Source organism: Mya arenaria, chromosome 17 (genome assembly GCF_026914265.1).
Source record: "Mya arenaria isolate MELC-2E11 chromosome 17, ASM2691426v1".
NCBI classification, from domain to species: Eukaryota; Metazoa; Mollusca; class Bivalvia; order Myida; family Myidae; genus Mya; species Mya arenaria.
This window is the reverse complement of record NC_069138.1, coordinates 8,486,932-8,510,517: the sequence shown is the minus strand read 5'-3', so window position 1 is coordinate 8,510,517 and position 23,586 is coordinate 8,486,932. Positions and strand designations below refer to the sequence as shown.

The 23,586-nt window shown below is 35.3% G+C and overlaps 2 protein-coding genes across 7 annotated transcripts in view; one reads left to right on the top strand and one right to left on the bottom strand.

Annotated features, from left to right (window-relative positions):
• LOC128224735 (DNA (cytosine-5)-methyltransferase 1-like) overlaps positions 1 to 11,018 on the bottom strand; it is a 30,416-nt gene extending 19,398 nt beyond the window's left edge. Inside the window, exons 1-13 of one of the 2 annotated variants that reach the window (XM_052934722.1) lie at positions 10,897 to 11,018; positions 8,607 to 8,655; positions 8,050 to 8,157; positions 6,729 to 6,828; positions 5,767 to 5,936; positions 4,533 to 4,581; positions 4,092 to 4,179; positions 3,525 to 3,650; positions 2,644 to 2,770; positions 2,234 to 2,343; positions 1,086 to 1,297; positions 519 to 670; positions 72 to 149 (exon numbers count right to left, since the gene is read on the bottom strand). In XM_052934722.1, coding sequence (XP_052790682.1) covers positions 72 to 149; positions 519 to 670; positions 1,086 to 1,297; positions 2,234 to 2,343; positions 2,644 to 2,770; positions 3,525 to 3,650; positions 4,092 to 4,179; positions 4,533 to 4,581; positions 5,767 to 5,936; positions 6,729 to 6,828; positions 8,050 to 8,157; positions 8,607 to 8,655; positions 10,897 to 10,949 — 1,422 coding nt within the window. In that variant the 5' untranslated portion in view covers positions 10,950 to 11,018. The remainder of the gene's footprint in view (positions 1 to 71; positions 150 to 518; positions 671 to 1,085; positions 1,298 to 2,233; positions 2,344 to 2,643; positions 2,771 to 3,524; positions 3,651 to 4,091; positions 4,180 to 4,532; positions 4,582 to 5,766; positions 5,937 to 6,728; positions 6,829 to 8,049; positions 8,158 to 8,606; positions 8,656 to 10,896) is intronic. The other variant, XM_052934723.1, reaches the window with a different exon arrangement.
• Positions 11,019 to 13,906: 2,888 nt separating this feature from the next.
• LOC128223086 (sulfotransferase 1B1-like) lies at positions 13,907 to 22,924 on the top strand. Of its 5 annotated transcripts, none has more exons than XM_052932326.1 (7): positions 13,907 to 14,018; positions 16,380 to 16,633; positions 17,988 to 18,176; positions 18,788 to 18,922; positions 19,706 to 19,806; positions 20,529 to 20,706; positions 22,099 to 22,924. In XM_052932326.1, the coding sequence occupies exons 2-7, from the start codon at positions 16,453 to 16,455 to the stop codon at positions 22,194 to 22,196; spliced, it is 882 nt and encodes a 293-aa protein (XP_052788286.1). In that variant the 5' UTR covers positions 13,907 to 14,018; positions 16,380 to 16,452; the 3' UTR covers positions 22,197 to 22,924. The 5 variants fall into 5 exon arrangements, with proteins under 5 accessions (XP_052788286.1, XP_052788289.1, XP_052788288.1 ...); XM_052932329.1 differs by lacking the exon at positions 13,907 to 14,018 and adding an exon at positions 14,286 to 14,306; XM_052932328.1 differs by lacking the exon at positions 13,907 to 14,018 and adding an exon at positions 15,437 to 15,544.
• The last annotated feature ends 662 nt before the right edge of the window (positions 22,925 to 23,586 follow it).

The following is a 23,586-nucleotide window of genomic DNA, read 5'->3' as shown; positions in this document are numbered from 1 at the left end:
CCAAATCCACATGTTTACATATGGTGCAACGTTTCTTGGCGTTTTAAATGGTGTTAGGAGTTCTCACCAACCTGATCGATGACAAACTGCGCGTGTCTCAGAAGCGAATCTTCTGTGAATCGAGCACACCCAACTGGCGGAACAGCCGTCTGGAATACAAAGAACATTTCCATTAAAACAAGAGCACCATAAAAGATAAATTAACAACTCATTACTGACTTTGCCACTGTTACCCAAGTGTTCAGGTATATTGTTAAAATATTAAAAATTCCTTCTGTGACTCAGAATGTCAAAATTTGCAGCCCAAGGAATGAAACATTTTGGGTTTGGGCAGTGCTTTAGGGGTTAAAGGGGGTGAAGCACCCTGCCACAGATGCAAAACTGGCCTTTTAGAAGCCTGTAAGAGGGCTTTCCTGACTTCATATTTAAATCAGTTAAAAAACAACAGCATTATATCTGAAGAATTATGCCGAAATCACCAGACAAATCTGACAAAACGTAATAGCATCTAAGTGTACCTGCATCTTATTCAGGAGGTCCTCATATGTAGATTCTGGCTCCTTGTTGAGAAACTCAATCACGATCTTGCTCATGTGAATTTTCTCCTGCATTTGTTGCATAAATGGCTCATACACGTCGCTCGCATTCATCAGAATGTACTCCGCAAATGCTGGAAAATACAAGTACATAGCGATCATTTAGTTAATTCACTTGCTACTTCTGAGCTTACTCTACTTGTGAGCTTACTGTGACACAAAATAAATAACTTTTTCTATAACATTTTTACATTTGCCACAAGAATGCTTCGTAAACAAAGGATTCACCCCTCCAGAAATACAGTGCTCTATCAAATATATCAGACGAATGCTGCCAACAAAGACACCAAGGCATGGAAAATACCTCAGATTTTTTTCCCCGAAAAATATTGTCACAACTGTCCTGGTACCATTCAGAGGAGTCACCCCTTATGGTATCCTGTGGCCCACCATTTATTCCAGTCAAATGCTTCAACAACGACATCAAGGTTAGGATAATCCCTCGATCATGTTTTTCTGCCACTCTTCCCCACAGAGTCTCTTGTTTACCTGTACTAAACCCAATTAGGGGAGTCTCCCCTCCGTCAAACCCAGCGGTCCACCAGGCATTGATTGGCCCCATATTTTTGGTGGGGATTCCACCCTCGCTGTCTGGATTTTCATCGTATATGGGCTTGACGTACCCAGTAAAATACAGCTCAATATTCTTCTCTACCAAGCCGGTGTCGAATGGGCAAAGATGAGTGTTCTTATCATATACACTGAAATATGAAATTCTTGGAGAATTTTAGCTTAGTTAAGTTTAAACACATTTTTCAACGATACACATAAATATAAATTTTACGAGAATTTTAACTTGGTTTGATATTTTTGGAAAAAATGACAGAATTTGAAATTTTCGAGTTTCAACTTAGGATTGTTATTTCATGTAACAATACACTAAAATATTAAATTTTCAGAGATTTTCTTATTGCATTTAACATTTATACCAAACATCAGAATTTTAACATATATCATTTAACATTTATACCGAACATCAGACAACAGCTTTACATGTCATCTAATGATATACTGGTACATAATACATTAAAACAGATTTAATATCTTTTAACTATAAAGAAAGAACAACTGTAAATTCATGAGTCTCTGATTTTTACCTTTAACAGGGCTTTTTCTGCCCATTTTGGGAAAAAGACCCTAGACATTTTGGGAAATTTTGCGCCGTAAAAATGCCGAAATTTGTAAATTTTACGGTTAAAAGAAAAAGCTGTCTAGTCTCCTGCGATTAGGAAATGATTTAATGTTAGTTTATTTTTTCTTTAAAAGACCCAAAAAATATCAATCCTTGGGGTGTTATATCAATTGCAATAAATCATGACCGTTAATATTTCATACTGATCACTGAATGTGATGAAAATCAATGATTTCCGAGTTCAATTATCAAACAAACTTTACATCACATAATTTATTAGGATGTTGAAAATGAACCCAGTACAGGTAAAAAGACTTCCTAAAAAAAAAAAAAAAATTTTTTTTTTATTTGGATTGGGATTTTTTTCTGAAGATTTGGAAAAATATCTTATATTTTACTTTGGGAATGGGTCCGACAGTCGGACCCGTGGGTACTATAGAAAAAGCCCTGCTTTAAATAATGTTATTTTAAAATTTCAATCTACAAAATAAATCCACTAAATTACGTGAATTGAGTGAGCTTATGCTGTGGTCGCTCATCATAACTGTCGACTGCTTCTTCGTCCCCGGTGAAAAGCGACAACTTTGGGTCAGTAAGTGCTACATATTCCTCCACCTGGAAATTAAAACAAAGTTGTTATTTTTTTTCAAAATATTGCAAAATGCAGTGACAGCAGAATTAAAATAAGGTAATGTCTACTCTATATTTTTTGAGAATATACATTTTGTAAAATGTTATCAAGTTTATTTTTCCTTTCTAGGAAATAATATATTTTGACATCTTCTGACCAAGACCAATGTGTTTGAGCACTCCAACATAAAGACTTTCAAGCATTATTGAAATGAATGTCACTGCTTGATAACGTAATTCCTATGTGTCTGCCATGAATCAAATGCGGCACAAAACTAAACCAACCGCGTCCTCAGGTGGCCCTGGAAATGTGCGGAGATCTGGGTCATCTAGAAGCTGTTTACACTGCAAACATTTGGTAGGCACTTTCTGGATAGTAGGAGCTGCCTCCTCAGTCTTCGGTCGTAGCTCCCTTAAATAAAATTAAATGCTTCACATTAAATATTGTGACTTTGCTCATGTCATGTCTGTTTCTAGACGCATCAATTTGTTTTGCTGCACATTGTTGGTTGGCACTTTCTGTATGTCAGAAGCAACTTCTTTTGTTCCCTGGGCTTTTTCTGCCAATTTTGGGAAAAAGACCCTAGACATTTTGGGAAAATCTGCGTCGCGAAATATGCCGAAATTGGGAAATTTTACAGTTAAAAGATCAAGATTTCCAGTTTCCTTAGAAAGAGGAAATTATTAAATATTAGTTTCTTTGCCCACAAGACCTGAAATATCAATTGCAATAAATCATGACAGATAATATTTTATATTGATCTCTAAATGTGATGAAAATCAACAATTACTGAATTCAAATACCCCCAAACCTTTACATCAATTTTTTATGAGTTTAAATGAAATATTACAAGGTTAAAAGTCATAAAAATATAATAAAAGTTGTTTTTGTTTTATTTTTACTTTTGATTGGGATTTCTTTCTGAAGAAGATTGGGAAAAATATCTTATGCTTTGGAAATGGGTACGATAGTCGGACCTGTGGGTACTATAGAAAAAGCCCAGGCTCCCTAGAGAAAAAAACAGTTACTCCTCTGTGAACTTTTTTATAAATAAAGGCTTTACATTAAACCATTAGTTTGCTCATAAATTTATAATTTGAATAACCTCAACTTTATTTCAATTTATAATGTTAAATCAAGACATACAAATCAAATTGCTACTTACATGCTAGCTGGTGCATCATCGTCAGTGCGTGGCCGCTTGGCGTCAGCCTCTCCAGTTTCATCCTGATCTTCTGCCTCCTCTTTAACAGTCGTTGCATCGGATTTACGCTTCTGGCTCGGGGAACTGCTGAAGCATAATGTACAAATTTCAGCATATTAAAATGAGTTGTTTTCTCTTGTCACAGAGACTTTTTACCCTTCATTGCAGTGGCTGGTACCCCGCTACATCTCCAAAGCCAGACCCTGTTTTTTCCCTTAAAAATATCTTCTGAAATTCCCATTTAAAAAAAAAATGAGGATCCCAAAATTTATTCTTTCTGAATGATATATTTACTCCTTTATTGATTTATATTTTTATTTTCCTTAAAACTGGAAAAAAACAACAAGAAAAACACAAAAAGGGCTAGGGTTAATTCCCATACCTAGAAAAAAGGACCTATGTAAACCACATATTTAAAACTAACTTGATATTATATCAAAATTCTTTGGGTGAAACAAGAGCTTTCCTATCGAGATAAGTAAAAATTGTTTGTATGCTTATTAAGGGTCATAGAAAAAAACCACTTACATTTTAGAAAACATGGATTTGATGGAAGGCTGGGCTGCTCCTGTCTTTTTACCCTTCTTAGAACGCCCCTTCCTGCTTTTAGAATTGCCTGTAAAATGTATTTACACATTTGCTAAAAGAAGGATTGATCAGGTTTTCAAATTGAAAGTTCCTCTTACAATTAACTATACAACAGCTCAACGTTAGATACACCAGTCACACTACTACGCTCTGCTTTGTTGTGTACTGTGGGCAATTTGGCTAAAAAAATTGTGTAATTATGAATATTACAAGATGTCTAACAAAATATCAGTTATTTATTTTACACAATGTCTCACAAAAAGTCAATTATTTATTTCACAGTGATTATTCATGTCTAATAGTTTTCCGATGCAGAACTTTAAACTCTTCCCTATTTCATATTCAGTGTTGATTCATTTACAATTTGTTCAACATTCTTACCTGACTGTTCTTCATCCTGTGAAGTGTCACCTACGTCCATTTCTTCAGCCTGAAGACACCAAAAAGTATATGATAAAAAAACATGCCTTCAAATCAATTAATTTTCAAGCAATGAGGAAATCAAATCAAATGAATATAAGACTAAAGCATGGTTTGGCTAGGGTTACATGTACATCCTTTTCAAAAACAGATATGGTAGGTTGGCATTTTATCATCATTGGAGAATCGCAAGCATTCCAACAATCAAGAACATTTTCACTTTCTTGGCCATATTTTTTAAACAAACCCACATCCTTTCTTTAACCCATCTGGATAGAATACCACTTAATTTCTTTCTTCAGTTCCCTACTTAAAAGATTTCGTCCTAATTCAGGGCTTTTTAGCAAAAATTTGGGAAAAAGCCCTGATTTCATATCGGGAAATTTTAACACAAATGCTTCAAATTGTGAATATTAAACAGTGCCACAGACCGATAAACCATGGATTGGCAACTGCCCGATATCGGTGAAACGATAAGAAATAATAATTTACCCACAATCCTTAGCGCGCACTTGGCAAATATCGGAAAATTCCACCGAATCTCCGATCGGTGATTAACGGCGATCTTCGGTTATTTCCGCCAGCTCTGCTGATAATTATTTTAATATAACACCGATCGACATGTCGCATGTAATATGTTTGTAGTTTGTCGTTATTGCATTTTCTCTAATCATCAAAGTATTAACCAGGACCTAATATGTTCCTGATTAAATTTATATTTAGTTTTAATTAATGTTTTCCTACATGTATATATTCGGCCGATGTCGGACTTCTCGAAAACGACCACACGGTAAGATCTCGGAATGAAATCGCGCTGCACGCGTGAGTTTGAGCTAATCGCATTAACACAGATGAGAGATGCCAATCCATGGTTTATAGGTCCGTGACAGTGCTTAGCATAAATGCTTCAAGCTCATTTATTAACTCTAGTTATCATACTGATAACGATTGTGAAGAAAGATACCATTACTTATACTAAGTCATTTTCATTTGGCACGATGTTGCACGAAAGTGTGGTCTTGTGTTGTGGGGGAAACCAGAGTACCCAAAGAAAACCCATTTACATGGCTTGGTGACCACAAACCAAACTTACATGCTCCCAGGACGGAAATTGAACCTGGTTCATCTTGGGGAGAAGCCGAGTGTGATAACCACTGTGTTAACCTGACAACCTCTAATCTTTCTTGTAACCCACCTGGCTGCTGTCCCCAGTTCCGGCGTCTCTCCCACTCTCTGACGACCCTTCATTCTCGCCATTTGCTTCATCAGGACTGGCTTTAGCTTCATCAAGACTGGTCCCATTTTTCTCATCAATTCCATCCCCGTTTCCATTCTTCGGTGGAGAGCCATTCTCTTCCGCAGTTTCTGAAAGTTTATATGTGTATACAGTAGGTTATTTTATACCAATTTAAGTATCATCGTAACTTTGGGTTCGACTGATGTAAATTTCACATCAAAATACAATGAGAAGAACTTGATTTTCCATTCTATTTTTCACCCAACTACATGTACATATGGGTTGTAATGTCACAATGCTTTAAAATGTGCCATTTACAATATAACATTATTTTCTTATTTTGTAAAGGGAAATTCGCGCTATCCTGATTTTAAATTGGATAAATTCTGTGTTTAGGATCAAGCCTATAATGTATGTAATATACATATGCATGTATGCCATTAGACTTGAACACTCGCCATTACACTTTATTGAATAATACCAAGGTGTAAATAACACTTTACAAAATTACATATCAGTGATTTTATTTGGTGCAATTTACTGCTTTCTAAAGGCTGTTTCTCCTTCCGAAAAAATGTTGATTTTCCCCTAAAAATTAAAAAAATTCCCAATTTGATAAATGCCGACTAGGTAAATGAATAAAAAAGTGTTGAATTTCTTTAAAATTAAACAAAATCTTGACTAGACTAACTCTTTCACAGCATAATGTATTCATAAAAAAGTGGAATGTATATTTACCATTATATTAGCAATTTCGGCCCGACTTTGTATTTTTCCCAAAGTCAACTTTTTTTACCAATTTTCAAGACACAGGCAGTAAAAATAATTCCAAAAACAATCACTGCATATAAGCGGTCAATACACTTATACAGATATCTGTAGCCATGTCCAGTTTTCCCCTTCTTTGTCATATACTATACCTCTAAACTTCCCAGTCTCTGGAGGTCGCTCCCCGTCCCCAAGGTCTGTGTTCTTCAGAAACTGTTCAAACAACTGCTCCAAGCGCTTGAAGTAGCCTTTCTATTGTCAAATAAATCATCCAAATTGATACTAACATGTTAACAAACAAAATAGGAATGCCATCATATTAATATCAGGGATGTGCTGGTTTTGAGCCAGTAAAAAATTAATCAGTTTATTATCTTTTATTTACCAAATATTATCAAAACATAAGGAAATATGTCAGTAACATTTTGAGATGATTCATCCCAAACTGAAAGTGATTGAGAATCCTGTTTAATGATAGATCAATGTAGCAAGGTGCATATTTCAGTATTTTATCAATTTGTGTGTTTGGTATGGTTCTATATCGTATATTGTTTTGTATTGTTTGTGTATCGTCGTGTTTAGTGTTGTGCTACGTGGTCATTGTCCTCTTTGCGTCACTGTCCGTCTATGTCCGAGTGCGTCAGAGCGTGAATACTGGTTATGCGAGTTTGTCTAAATTTATAAGAGTGATTGATTGGTTCATAATGCCTTTTCCCCGCTTCATTGCACACGCCCTTATTTATATATATATACACATAAATCATTCTGTTCTGAATCATCATCGACGCAAGTCAAGACTGCAATTGTAACAGTTGTTACTATTTATTTAATATTCGCTCTTATCTTTGAGCTGAAATATTTAACTTATTTAATATTCGCTCTTATCTTTGAGCTGAAATATTCTTTCATATATAATTATTATTTAGATGTGCCTGGTAAGTTTATTACTCATAGTTCTTAGAATGTTTTATGTATTTAACCGCGAAGTCTCTGTTGATATATTTACCGATCACTGTCCATTGTCTTTGTATTTTGTGTGATTAATAATATGATTAGCATTTACTTTTATATGTTTTATTATATGTTTTAGGTTTCATTCGACAACGTAAATAAATAACTCCGAAGTTGAGTGGTTTCGTCTTTGCAAACCCACACTACATCAAGGCAAAATCACTTATGATTGTTGCCAATGATATTTTGATTATCATCGATCTTTAGGCCCCAACTTTTTGAAATTAACAGGCTTAAGTAGCTTATTTCAATTAACCCAAATACATGTATACTTAAATTGAATTTTGATTAATGAAAAATGGTTTATTGTGATTATCATAAAGATAATTCCTATCTTAAGTCTAAAACCTCTTCAAGAGGTAAAAATTATGCAATTAATTTAAAAACAATAATAGTGAGCTTAGCTCAATTCTGTTATAGGGAATTTAAGTTTTGAGAAATGGGGGACAGAGCAACTCTTACCTCTGTTATTAAACTATCCTTCAACTCCTCTTCAGCCTTTCCCACTCTATCCTTCACATCGTCAGGAATAACATCAACAAACAACCGGAACTTTCTCTTCCAGTAACCCTGCAAAAATTTTTTGCAGTTTCAACAGACTGAAAATTATGCTCCATGGGTGGGATTTAAGATATCAAAATTTGAAACGAACTCAATTGTGCTTTTTTAAAATCATCCAAACATCATCAATATCATTTCTTTTGATAAAAGGTAACACAGTTATATTTAACATATTCAGCAGGGGGGGGGGGGCTCTTATAGAAGGCTTAAAGTAGGTCTTTAAAATAATAATAAAAATACTGTTTTCACATTAACTGCCATTAATTTTGGAAAGAGAATAAAGCTCCTTAACAACAGCAATATCTGAGTGACATTTGCAAGAAATAGTGCTATTAGCAAGAAATTGATCTCGACATAGTATTTTACCCTTAACATACTGATTTTAAGGCCAAATGCGTATACATGAAGACTCAAACCCAGACGCACGAGGTAAGAGAAAAATGGCCTAGGCAACATACCTTTTGAGTGATGTCGCCATCTTTATACTCTGTTTCCAGGGATTCCAACCTGAAACATTAAATTGTAACATATGTCAGTGTTCGACACTAACGGGGTCCCGGGATCCCGAGGACACCAATTTTTCGGGAGGAACACCTGAACTTCAAAGTCCGGTATTCCGTCGGGACACTTAAATTTTGACCGATAAAAGCTAAATATCAATAAATAAATAGCGTTTCATGAATTAATTACCTAAATTTGGGTCCCCCTAACTTTCTTGACAGTGCATGTAAAAAAGATATTAATATTAATAAGTCGCACACACTAAAGGCTCAAGCGAAAGTATGGCTGACCTTTTCACTATAATCACGTCATGAATCTATAAATAAACAGGTCATTTCACAGTGCTCATGCGGGTTAACGCTTCCGCTTTGTTGTTTACATTATCAACAAGGTCAGAAGTGACGGACTTTAATAATCGGTACATTAATTATTGTGTCAGAGGTGACGGACTGTTATAATCGGTACAATAATTATGGTGAACTAGTTTGCTCATGTGTCAGAACCGCCCAAAAAGATGCCAAAACTGCTGACTTTGATGCCTTAATGATGCGACCATCGAGTTGTTACAGTAACATTTACGGCACAAAAGACTGGCATCCTACGGAACTAGTTTACTTGGAAGCCATCCTACTATTCAGCATTCTTTGTTTTATGCCTTGATCAAAACATTATAGAAATAAAATTCCCAAAGTTTAATTGTTTATCTTCAATCAATAGATAAAAAAATATATGACATTTTGGCGCGAAAATAAACATACACTATTTTCCAGTTGTCTGCTCTTCCAGTATGCACTACACTTGTTGGGCAGTCTGATTGATTCACAAGCCAGATGTAATATTTCTACTGTTTTTCAATCAAAAGCAATGACATCTGACAAGACCCTGAACCATAGCATTTTTAATGCGTATTTACCGAAAATCTAAAAATAGTAACAACATCAAGATTTTGTTTACATTGTACCCATTGTGTGACTACCACTTTTGAACCCAATCTACCAACTTAAGACCCATATCTTCCTCTCTGCCATTGCCAGAGGTTCACATGGGTGACATTGTGCTATAACTAACTTGTCATTGCATGCTGTTGAAAACATGTATAATATGGTAAAGTAAAAGTATGAAAAGTAAAAGGCACTGGATTTGTATGTTCAATTTAATATTAAAACAAAAAATGGAAGGGACTCTTAATTTCAGGAAGGGACACCTGATTTTAGATGTTGGTGTCCCTTCGGGATCCCTTGGGAAAATGGTTAGTGTCGACCCCTGCATATGTACATGTATGTAGACAATGAAGTCATGTGACTTTGACAGTTGTCATGTGAGGTGTATAAAATTTGAATATCATTATAGTTTAGTACTAGGGGAAAAATAATACACCTGCCTACATGTAATAAATTCTGCCATCGACATGTAGGGTTTTCCCTAACGCAGAAAACCTGAGTCCCTGGCACGATTTCAAGCTAAGGACTCCGGCTTTGAATCATCTGTGCATCCCTTGGACTCCCAAATGATACTGTAGTATTAACGGTATATTGAGACCACATATAATTATTGGAGACCCCCATTTTGACAACCGTGAGGGTCAAGGATCTCCACAGAGAAAAATCAACTTTTATTTCTGCATCCAAAAAAGAATATATATAGGTCAATCAGTGCTCTTGTCTTCGTGTTTTGACTACCCTGCATATGCCCAATTTCCATAACTGCTAACTGGCATGTATATATAGCAGAGTAGGAACATTTCTTAGGTTATAAATCCTGTTTTAGAAATGGACATTCTCAAAATTGATTACATACATTTTACTTTCTGTTTTTGAAAGTTTTGCTCAAACATGTTGCCATTGTTGGGCTTCCGAGCTTAAATTGTCTTTCCATGAGGCCACAACACAACATTTTCAGAAGAGTCATTTGGCTTCACTCAGTGAAAACAGTTTTAAATTAAAAAGACAAAATTTTAATTTATATGGTGTTTTGTCCATGTTTTGCATAAATTAAATCTGAATAGACAATTTATTAAATCACTGAACTTGCTCTATGGCAGTCACATGCATTTTTCTATCTTTAAATATCTTTCTATATGACCATACACATCGTAACAAGGTGATAGTTTGTTATGGTCAATTAAAGAGCTCTATTGCATAAAGTTGTCTTTTGTAACTAACTTGTCACAAAAGTTAACTAATTGTTTCTAAAAAGAACCTAAGAACTACATGTCAATTGAAACAACTCCGTTTAAAAAAAGGTTACCCTTTTCTAAGATTCCCAGAAATACTGGTTACTTCGATCACTCTTCCTGGCATTGCTGGAGACGTCAAATTGTAGTTATTGTTTACAAACCGCGCTTCAGGTTTCCCGCATTCCAACCCGGAAGTAATCAATGCGCATGTTTAGGTTACACACAACCATACACACAGAGCACACAACAGTTTTATTCCAATCACCCAACGCAGTTATCTCTTTTATCTCTGCTCGAGTAAAGGATCTCATATAAGGTTTTATTTTTATCGAATTTATGAAACGAGTTCATATTAAAACAACAAAAACGAAGGTCTGCACAGTGACGGAAAAAATTACCTTTAAATACCGTTTATTTCTATATAACCATGCACAGTTGAAAAATAGTTTTATAAAAATATAATTCAAAATATTAAACATTATATAATTTTAAATTTACTAGAACTTATTTCTACAAATATAAATGCAGAATATAATTTATACTAATATAATTATGCCTCTCTTGTCTCCTGTTTGTGTTACATGATCCGTGTTCCTTTTTGACGGAATGTTAGTTAATTTTAGGGTACTGGGCCTTTCCCTGTATTTTTCATTATTGTATTACATTTAGATGTAGACTACTGGACGTGTTCCTTTGAATTTCATTGTTTGATTATTTTGAATTTTATAATATTATAAAAAAATATATATACATAATATTGTGTCCATGTATTTTTCATTGTTTTATTATATTAAATTTTAGGCTACTGGGCTTGCATTATATTGTTATTACCTACGAATTCAAGGCAAACTCGCTATGAAAATGTGTTAATACAACGAAGACAATGCGGTACAATTTACGGTTCATGTATATTTTTATTTTGGAATAACGTACAAAGGCCATGGAAAACCCTAATAGTCACACGATAGTTAGATTTGTGGGTGTTAAATATCCTAAGGCATGCCTGCGCCTGTTGGCTGCATTACGACTTCATCCCATTGCAGTTCATTTTTAATAGAAATCTAGAAGTATAAAGGGGAAATTAACCCTCATCCGTGAATTAATTGTAAAGCGAAAGCGAAAACTTGACCCCCACCACCACCCGCACCCCCACCCCCAACCCCCTAAAAAGGCTTTGAAACGACGATCGGCTGCACAATCTAGAGAGGATCAGAAGGAAGGGTCAGTCTAATAGGAAACAAAGCTATTCGATCCTTGTTCTTGTTGTTGGTGTTGTTGTTGTTATTGTTGTTGTTTTATATAGGTATGTCCGCGCCCTATAACGGCAGAATAATGGCTTGACCCCGTCACATCGTCAAATGTGACTACACAGAATGTTGCTCGATCCGGTGGTCTTTAGTTTATATATATTCACAATTGGGTAAGGCCCGTTCGGCAGGGCGTCTTGATAAAAATGTTATATTAGTTTTTTCGCTCGATCCGTTTATGTTTATTTGAGTTTACCAAGGTCTGCCCGCGCCCATGGGCTGCACTATGGCTTGACCCCGCCGCGACGCCATCACGACTTAAAATGTGTTTCCAAATGCCATAAGTGGCATGATATAGAAGTGACAGCAATTCGCAGTCAAATCCAAAACGTTGGGAGAATTGAAGAAACAGAGTGGGATACAAGAGACCCGGTAGCGATACCGTAGCTCTTTGCGAAGAGACCTCTTGGTTCTTTAACGTGCTCGGTGTAAAGCACCGATACACGGGATACAACTTTCGGGGATTGAACCAGTACTGAGTACGCCACTTTTCCAAGCACTACCCTTTTAATGCCGAGCGCCAGGCAAGGGAGCTACTTGTACCAATTTTTAACGTCTTTCGGTATGACGCGGCCAGGGATCGAACCCACGACCTCCCGCTCCGTAGGCGGATGCCTTAACCACTAGGCCACGGTGGTGTGTAAGCTTATTTATACTCGCACGCGGTCCTTGCCCATTCGGCGACTGCTCCGATAACATTGTTAGTTATTTTAGGTTTTTGGAGCATAGTACACAGACAGAATGTAACCGTGGTTAGAGCTACCCTTTAACTTATTTCTTTAACGTGCACCAGTGTAAAGCACTATCACACGGGTCTCCATTTAGCTGTCACACGGGTCCCCATTTAGCGAATACAAAAATAAAGAGAGGATGTAAACACTCAATGTTTAAATGATTATATTTACACTTCAACTTCCATTCCTTAAATGAACTGCATTGCGGCAATTGCGTTCATCAATCGATGAACGCAACATCTTCGGATCGTAATTCATTGCATAACAATATACATGAAAGCTATTGATCTTGTTATTGGTTGTATTGTGTCAGCAGGTCCCGTAAAATATAGATCAACATTTTAGAAAGTGTTAGTTTATTATATTTTAAATATATTGGTGCCAGAAGTATTTCAATTTTTACGTTTTAAAGTGATTTCAAGTGGTTGATCTTTTCCCGCGTTATTGTGACGTCATTTGAAAAAAATGTTTCCGGTTATAGTCGGGTCGTTCTATTTACAAAATGGGTAGGAACGGATTACTGAAAGGTTTTCTTAAATGAAATGAAGTAGTTTTTTTAACAATTCTTGAATGAAATAATGAACTATTGGTGTAAATATAAGGAATGAATGGCGGGGTTGATGTCATTATCGGGGATATGAACGCAATTGGGTTGTCAAAGTACCCTTCGGACTCCACACACATTGACCAACCCAATTGCGTTCATACCCCGATAATGACATCAACCCCGCAATTCATTCATTAAATGAAACTGCTATGCAATGTGCCCAATGTGATAAAGACCTAAAATTACGTAACAGAAGTTATTTAAAATGAACAGAATCTATTTTGGAGATTTAATGAAAGTATAACTAGAACAAAAGGTTATAAACTGCTACACATTGTGCCCACTGTGATAAATACTCTAACTCTGTTTTCGTTGGTACTTAATGAAAGTATAATTAGTCTGGTTCCCTGCTTACTGATATTTCATACCGATAACGATAGTGTTAGGGGAAGGAACTCCAGACTAAAGTATAACTAGAACTAAAGGTTATAAACTGGAACTCACGCTGTTTTAAAACCGGAACATGTGTAACCGGAAATAAGCAAACATCCGTCATGTGATAAAAACAAAGTCTAGTGGAAAAAAACACGGTTGATTTATTAACGGTAAGTGATTTCAAATATGATCAATACAAGGTATTAGAACATAAGGTTTTATGAATGGATTTCATCATTATTCTTATTGACATTATTGTAGGCTTACATCAAATATGTTTAGGTTTAAAAGTGATAACGTTAATACGATCTTATGCAATATCTGACAGCATTGGACAAGCTAGTATATTAATGCCTATAGCGTGGCCCTTATAGATAAATATGCGCACTGGATTATCAATGGTCATATCCGAGTAAACATCGCAGTTAAACTCACATACTTTTAATATTATTAAAAAGGTAGACTTTTCATATAACATAATTTTAATTTGATAAGTTAAAATCGAATTTTAAATTAAAATTTAACATCGAATTTTAAATTAAAATTCAACATTTATTTTTTTCTGGAAGACTTGTTTAAAAGCAACGATTACAAAATAAAATGTGTACAGGTTCTGTCTGCACTTAAATTTCGATTTTATACATGGATTTTCACAGCGTGCACACTGATAAACATACTCTGATAAAAGCTGCCGTACGTGCATTTATCCTAAAATATAACAGCATCGCCGTCATTTAAGTTCTAGCAGATAAAAAAATACAAAAAACATAGATATGAAGGGTTCAAGGCTTTGATCCTTGGGTGATAGTGGAATTTCAATCAAGATTAGCACGGAAGAAAATTGTCAATGTAAATAGCAACGCTATAGTGACGCATTTCTGCCATTTCGTGATTTATTTCGCATTTTCGTTGATACAACGCGCAAAGTGGCGTGCGTAAAGAATAAAATCATTCGGAGCTCCTCGACCATTTTCAATCGAAAACGACCTCGGATTTTTAAGGACGTTTTACAATGTCTGAAATCTTAACATTTAACTATACTTCAATAAAATCGCGTAGTAATTTCAATTTAGCATTTAAACTTCATGACTTTTTCTAGAGGGAATCTTAATTATTTTGGGAATAAAACACTTTGAACATTGACATCACATTTATACTCAGATATACAAAATACACATACAGCACTACAATTAACTACTACTATTATTTAAAAATTTAATAACTACTTCTAATGATGTTCCGGCATACATCCGAGGTTGTTTTAGATTATAAATTGCCGAGGAGTTCCGGATGGACGAAAATGCGCCAAAGGGGCGGAGCGAATATACAACAATGGGAAAATGCGAAAACACGAAATGGCAGAAAATGGCCATCATACTGGCAAATCGCCTGAAGAATAGATCGAATATAGTCTACATATCTTTTAGAATAAACAGTGGCAATTTCTTGGAAATAATTGTTATATAGATTTAAAAATACTTTGAAATATCATATAAACAACAAAACTTTATGCGGAATAATATCTTGTAAGTAGCAAGCTGTTTCCAAACAATTATAAGAATTATTGATAAACTATCACTGTTATGGGTCTTGATGTACCAGATGGTTATGTTTTGTTTTTATCGGTTGTGTGTAACTTATTGGCAGTAATTTACAATGGATTTCGAGCAGCTTATTGCAATATGAAAAGAAATACGTAAGAATTAAAATCAGTAGTCTGTGGTAGTTTTCGACGTCACATAAGTATTTCTATCAGACTGATTAAAAAAAATGGTAATTTCATTAAAACGAGATTCTCAATCATTCTTGAAAATAACCTCGGATGTATGCCTGTACACCAGTTGAAGTAGTTCGTATTTTTTTAACTATATTATTAATTAAATTTAGTGTTTCAGCTTGTATTTATTGATCTAAGTTTAAATTGATTGCCAGTGAAGTGTTCTATTGCAAACATAATTCAGATTCCCCAAGAGTTAAGTCATTAAGTTTAACTGTTAAATTAAATTACTGCGCGATCTACTTGCAGCGGACTTAAACATACCGATTTCTGAGTATGTAAACCGTCCATATACATCCGAGGTTGCTTTCGAAAAAAATGGCCGAGGAGCTCCGAATGATTCTCAATAATCGCCTCACGACGTCCCGCTATAGGATTGACTATTTACACTGCGAGTGGAATAAAGTGAACGCCAACATGCTATAGGATTTAATGATGCTGAATGAAACTTAGGTATCCGTAGATGTGACATTATAAATTACGGGGTTCAGTAGGTCTGTAACATACATATATCAAGTCGACAACCTGTTAACAAGTTTAAATGTTTCATTTATTCATCGGAATATTCATCGAAATTGGAAAATAGACGCCATTTTGGTACGATGTAAATTTGGTGACCCTATATGGAAAAATATGAGATCACCACGTGACCACTCCTGGACCAATGGCGTTGCGTCATTTATGTTGGAGGCGGGATATATGATGATAGACGTCACGCCCGGCTTATTATAATCAAACGCTGATTCTTTTTCAGGATTTAGACGGGAAACGTGATTTTTCTTAGTTCTTCGATTCCCATTGAGCACTGACATTCTTTTAACGGGAATATGGAGTTTGTAAAAGGAAGCGTCCGGGACGCCGCTGGAAATGGATTCGACACCGTGACATTTGGGGATCTTGTACTTCCTGCTAGGTTCGGGGAACAGAGCTACGAGAAACAACTGGAATCCATCAAAAACTTTCAATATCAGGACCATGATATTTTCATATGCAGTTTCATAAAAACAGGTACTTTGAACTTTTCATTATTATAAATAATGTGTAGCATTTACATTAATCAACGAGTTTATACATGCATCATGAAATACACGAACGCGCCGAAAACGGGCAATACAGCCAAACTCCGATGGTTCGAACTTCCAGGAACCGATGAAAATACATCGAGACTCGGGACTTTCGTGCCAAACGGGAATGATTACCTTCAATAAAAATAAATCGATCTTTTACATCTAGTTTGAACCAACGAAAAGTTCGAGCCAACGGGGTTTTATGTATCATGAAAATTTAATTTGTTGACGATAAGATATAAAATAACAACACACATATGATATGACAAAAATGAAGAAAGGTCTCTTTACAACATTTTTGATATGCTCTCTTCATTACCTAGAATCTATGAGAAAATACAAACGTATGCTTTGTATCCATGCGTGCCGAAACTCGATACAATATTTAGACCTCCATTGTTCAACTGTTTTATTGTTATGTCTCTATATAAAATGGACTCAGCACCAGATGGTCCCAAAATCGGCAAATACAATATTTCCTCAAAACAAGCCTAACATTTTCAAAGCGAGCTAGTAGGAGGCCGATAATACATCATTTCACATGCTTAAAGAATAATTGCAACAATCATGTTGTTGTTTCATTTAGTTTCCCTGTTTATGAAAAGCGTTTAATGGTTGCCCTGTCTAAATCTTATCTGTTTATGAGTACAGATACATATACCGACGCTGTTTTTTTTAAACTTGCTGGGATTTAATAGGAAGACAATCCCAGTAAATTTTAAATTGGAAAAATGCGCAAAAACTGCGAAAGAATAAGAAGGATGCCTGTGTCGTTAAGCGATAGGACACATCCAGTTCGATTCATTGCGTTGTACACAAAGATGTCAAATGTAAGTTATTGACACTTTCTTTTTTGTAATTTTATCATCTGGTGTCTAGTCCCTTAAAGCTGCACTCTCACAAATTTACCGTTTTGACAACTATTTTTTTTTGTCTAGGAATGAGCAAATGTTTGCGTAAATATCTGCAAACCGGTGATAAAAGACTGCTGACAAAAGATCAGATTGAAGATTTTCATATTTCCGTTCCAAATTTAATGTTTTATGGCTTAAACCGTTACTAACTGTTAAAAAATAAATACATAAAACATCAAATTTTGAACTTAAATATAAAAATCTGCAATCAAATGTTTTGTCAGCAGTCTTATATGACTGATTTATATGAATTTTCACATAAATTGGCTCGTTCCAAGACAAAAAAAAAGTTGTCAAAACGGTAAATCTGTGAGGAGGCAGCTTTAAAGTAAATACATGACCTCAAACTGAAAACATGAAAATAACCTTTAAATATTCCAGGTTCCCACTGGATGAACAATCTAGTCCACTTTCTCATCAACCCCGGACCCGTGGAGCAGATGTTGACCGTCAGTCCAAAGTTAATCGACTTCTTCCCGATCGAGAAAGTCGCTGAACAAACTCCACCGAGAGTTATCCTGACGCACTTTACACCAGACAAACTCCCGAGCGAACATTTGGAGCAAAAAGGTTTATAAAGTTTCTCTCAATTGGAAAACCTCGGCTAATTTCCTTAAAAACAACCCCGGATGAAAATGAACTGTTTACACATTCTGAATGGCCGAGGAGTTTCGAATGCAGTTTACAATGTCAGAATTATATCCGTGCCCATCCGTTCAATCGTTCAACCAATGGTCATGTAATTAAGCACAATTTCGTAAGAATGTTTTATATTTTTGATCTGTCACCTTTTTTGTTTTGGTTGATTTGATTAAAGCTGCACTGTCACAGTTCGAACGTGTTGACCACTTTTTGATTTTTTTGTCCTGGAACAAGCCATTTTATGCGATATGTGATACAAGACTGCTGACAAAAACTGAGATCGCAGATTTTCATATTTAAGTTAAAAAAATGATTTATTATATTTTTTTTTAAAACCGTTAGTAATGCTCTTAGCCATAAAACATTATTTTTCGAACGGATATATGAAGATCTGCGATCTGATCTTTTGCCAGCAGTCTTATATCACTGGTTTGCTGATATTTACGCAAAAAGGCTCGCTCTAAGACCAAAAACAAGTTGTCAAAATGGTAAATCTGTGAGAGTGCAGCTGCAAAGGTGCTTGGTTGTTTTAAATTAAGGGAAGATGATTCTGGTGACAAGAAACCCTCGGGATGTTTTGGTCTCTCACAGACACCATGCTCTGAAGCACGAGTTCTTTGACTTCGCCGACATTGAGTGGGACACTTTCTTTGACAACTGGGTTGCAGGCAAAGGTACGAGATACAAAGATAAAAAATGAGTCATTTTTACATGCATTTTCTCATGGACTTTTTTGGTTTATTCAAACAGTAAGTACAAAAACATAAACAGATGTGCAAAGTTTCATTTATACGTATATAAAAGTTTTATACTAAAGTGCGTTAAACGCTTCAAACAAATATCCATGGTTTCAAAGAAAAAGAAAGAAAATAGACATGCAATTATATCGCATATTGCCATTGTAAGCTTAATATGCCATTGTAAGCTTAATATTGAATTATTATTCTAGTAAAAAATTCTAAAGATGTAGTTCCAATAGAAAACGTTCTACAACTGTCCAATTACTCTGTTTATCGGATAAGTTTGTGTTACTATAAATGTCCAGAGCCAGTGAAAAAGTCGGGAACTACGTTAGTAGTTTACTCCTATGATTGTTTGACATTCATATAAAGCTAAATTCAAATTAGTTTGGTATTTAAGATTTCCCATTGCATAAGTGAGTTTCAACAATAGCGACTTTTGTTTAATAACCATATTCTGGAAGGAAGAACATGGACGGTATTCACGATTGTTAGTTATTGTATCTGAAATTGATGTAGCTAATCGGATGGCGTGATATAAATCACGGGCATATACAGTGAATCAAGTCAGTGATTCATTATAAGTGTCATATCGAATACCACCTCATAAAAACAATAATTCCACTTTTTGAATTGAATCGTCTGCTCATGTATGATTGCTTTGTCTAGTTTAAATATTTGTTCACCTAATGTTTAAGTTTGTTTTGGGTTTTTCAGTTCCTCCTGGATCATATTTCAATTTTTATAAAAAATGGAAACAGTACTTGAAGGAAAACAACCCGAACATCATTCTTGTGCATTATGAAAATCTGAAAAAGGTCAGTTTTGCATTACTAATTGAACTTTAACATTTGAAATGCATTTTTGAAATTGTTTTCATATGTTCGTGGTTTAGCATAAAATATTTGTCAGTAAAAGATGGTTTCAATTTGTACTTTCGAAAGAAACGTTCTTTTTATTCTCAATTTTTGTCTAGATAGTTGTGCATTCTTCCAAATGTATCAAAGCCATTCGTTAACAGCCATATAAACAGGGTATGCAAGAAAATATTTCTTAGCCTATAAAATACTTTGCTATTTTCTGCTTCTACACGTATGAAATGTTTTAGATTTGCTTGTATTTTAATGATGCAATCCTTGTCCAAAATTTAAGCGCCGCATCGTTCTACAAGATTCCTTCAAGTGGAAATTTTGGCCAAGGATTGCATCATTAAAATATAAGCAAATCTCAAATATTTCACACGTGTAGAAGTAGAAACTAGCTTAGTCCTTTATTGGCTCAGAAATATTTGCATATCTTTTTGACAAAAAGTTGTTAAGAAATTAACGTGTTTTACTTGATTGTTACATCGGTTATGACCCGTGGAAACCTATATGAGAACCCCCTTTAAGTCACATGATTCCTCACCCTGGTAAAGCAACTAATTGCAAACTGACAGATATATAATTTCATGTGAATTAAAATGATTTTTAAAAGTAAATATATCATGATTTGAGCGCACAGATGGATGGTATTTACTATTGCTCTCTTTTTTCGTCAGAACGGTGTAGCAGAGCTGAAACGAATAAGCGAGTTCCTAAACGTCGAAAACACGGACGAGCGACTGGGTCAGATTTTGGACCGTTGCTCGATTGAGCGTTCAAAGTCTGACATTGAGAGCGGACAGGTTAAAACTCAACTGGTGGACAAGGATGGGAAGCCATTTATTTACAGAAAAGGTAAAACATTAATATTCTAATAATAAAACGAAAAATATGGGGACAATATTTATATGAAAAACTATCCAAGCCCAGTAGTCAAAAATCCAAAAATAAACCCGGTTTAGGGGTACAAGGCAGAGGCCTAAACCACAAAAATACAGACACCAGCTCTAGTATAATATGTTAGTGGGATGTATCCATACACATCCCTGGGTAAAATTCTAATTTATGCACATTTTAATGTTTTCCCCCGTCGGGTGAGGCTGGCACACGCAGGGTTGTTATACAAAGTCCAAATTGTTTTGTCTAACTCCCAAACCTGGAGCAGGGAAATTTGTTAAAACCCTGCAGTTAGAGGTGCACCAGGCTTCATGAATTCTTTAAGAACTCCCCGGCCAAGTCTATTTCCCAGATGGCGGTCCGCACCGAGCCTGTCAAAATCCTACCTGTCGGACACCACGACATGAATTGTTGTTCATGGCAATACCAAGAGAAGATGATATTTTCACAGAAAAAGCATGGTAACACGATTAAAGACCGTGACTTCCTGTTAGGCCTAACAAAAGAAAAATGTTTGTGTCGGATAACCCGAGTCTACCTAATAAAAGTCACTGACTCTAGTATTTGTTTTATAAACAACAACAACGGTTTCCCGCCATAAACAAAAGTTTGTTTAAACAAAAACTGTCAGATTTTTTTACAGAGAATAAAGCTCCATAACAACAGCAATACATGAGTGACATGTGCAAGAAATAGTGCTATTTGCATGAAAATGATATTGACATAAGGAAAATCTGGGGGGAAAATCCTTACCTACCCTTCCTAATAATTTCGGGGATGTTACCCTATACAAACATGTTTTAGGCCTTAACACTTCTCTAAAGGCCACGGTGGGATAAGGACAGTTTTCGAATAGTCTTTGTTCGGTTGTTGGGCCTAGTAGTTTTAAATATAAAACACTTAAACAATAAAGAACACACAAAAAGCAGTTAACTATTTATATATTATAATGAGCATACACAAATGAATCCGAATTGGGTATGCTTTCAGTGGTGGATCAAGGCTTCGACGTTAGAGGGCCGTAACCTTTTGACTTGCGCCCTCCATCAGAACAGATTGTTTTTTAGCTTGAAATGTTGGCAGGATTTTTTTGTGTCCTTAGACCATTTGAACAAATTTGTAGTCCAAAATGATGCATTTTAGGCGTATTTTATCACTTTTATTGTCCTAAATTGAAATAAAAAGTAAGTCTTGACGATTATAGGGGGTAGTGCGCCGGGTGCGCCCCCTGGATCCGTCAGTGGCTTAGTTGAATAGGCACAACAACCTGCTAACTGAAATGTGTCGCGTCGCTCAAAACTGATGTGCTTATGAACTGCTCTGTTTATTTTCTTATTTTGTTATTTTCAGGAATTGTTGGAGACTGGAAAAATCACTTTACGGTTGCACAAAGTGAGATTTTCGATACTCTTGAAGAGAAATTCAAGGACGATATATTCACAGTCTAGGACAAAAAAAATGCTAAGAGAGCGAACGTGACATGGAATAGTAGAATGTGATCATGTTCTGGACAAATTTAGGAAACACGTGATAGTATTAGTTGCGACTTAACGCAAAGAATTTATTATCAGGAAATAGTGTAACCACGAAGGCATACTCATATTAGAAATAAATTAGATACCTCAGCACAATACTCACGAACATCCCCATTTTCATGCTGCATGACCTACATAGGATTTTTTTAAAGCACTCGCAGAAACGTTGAAATCTATTTCTCTTTTTGAAGGTTTAGCATAGTGAATTACTATTAAAAAAATATAAATAGTTATAAACTTGTTGCAAGCTAAAATGCTATCAACCTATAATTTTTAAGATATTTGAGGAAAAGAAACCTACTTTTCAGAAATATATACGGCGTTTAGCGTCAATTTTGGAATGTCCATGACATTTTACATTTATATAAAAAAGAACCTGAAAGTACCCTTTGGTAATTTAAAAAAGTTTTTGTTAGTAGTGTTTTAATACAAGTCAGCATTAATATTATCTATTCTTTTCATTTTTCATTTGGACTAATTGTTTTGGTGATTGGGAAAAATATAGAGCAATTTGCATTAAAAATTGGTCCGATAAACATACCCTTCAAAAGGATCGAAAAAACACATGCATGTTGTTAGATTTCACTATGCCTCACAACATATTCTCATATAGACAGAGATGGAATAAAAACCGAATTGAATCAGTTGTGTTTTTGAATGACTTGGTGGTTTATGATGAAGGATACCATGCTGTTTTCATACGTATGGTATGTTTTCAAAATGATTTGTCTGTACACATTGGCACTTATATAATTTTTATATAGATGAGGGATGCTGCTTTACTAAAAGAAACTGCAGGGACAAGCCAAGTTGCCGTTATCCAATATCTTGTTAAAAAAGGGTTCAGTGATTAAGCTCAAGCAAATGCTAAACAAGAGACACAAATCTTACCAGACAACGCACATGACATAACAATCAAAATACCGCTATATGTAAATGTTTGGGCAACCGTCTAAGTTCGGTCAATAAAAAAACAAGAGACACATAATGCTACAAGACAGCACACTATATATAACTATTAAAATACCTTCATTGTTAAGGTGACCGTCATAGTACGGTCAGTTAAAACAAGAGACACATAGTGCTACCAGACAACACACACTATATAACTATCAAAATACCGTCATTGTTGGGGAAACCGCCTTAGTTCAGTCAATAAAAACAAGAGACGCATAATTCTACCAGACAACACATACTATATAACAATCAAAATACCGTCATTTTTGGGGTAACAACCTTAGTACGATCAACAATAAAAACGACACATAATTGTTACCAGACAATACACACTATATAACTATCA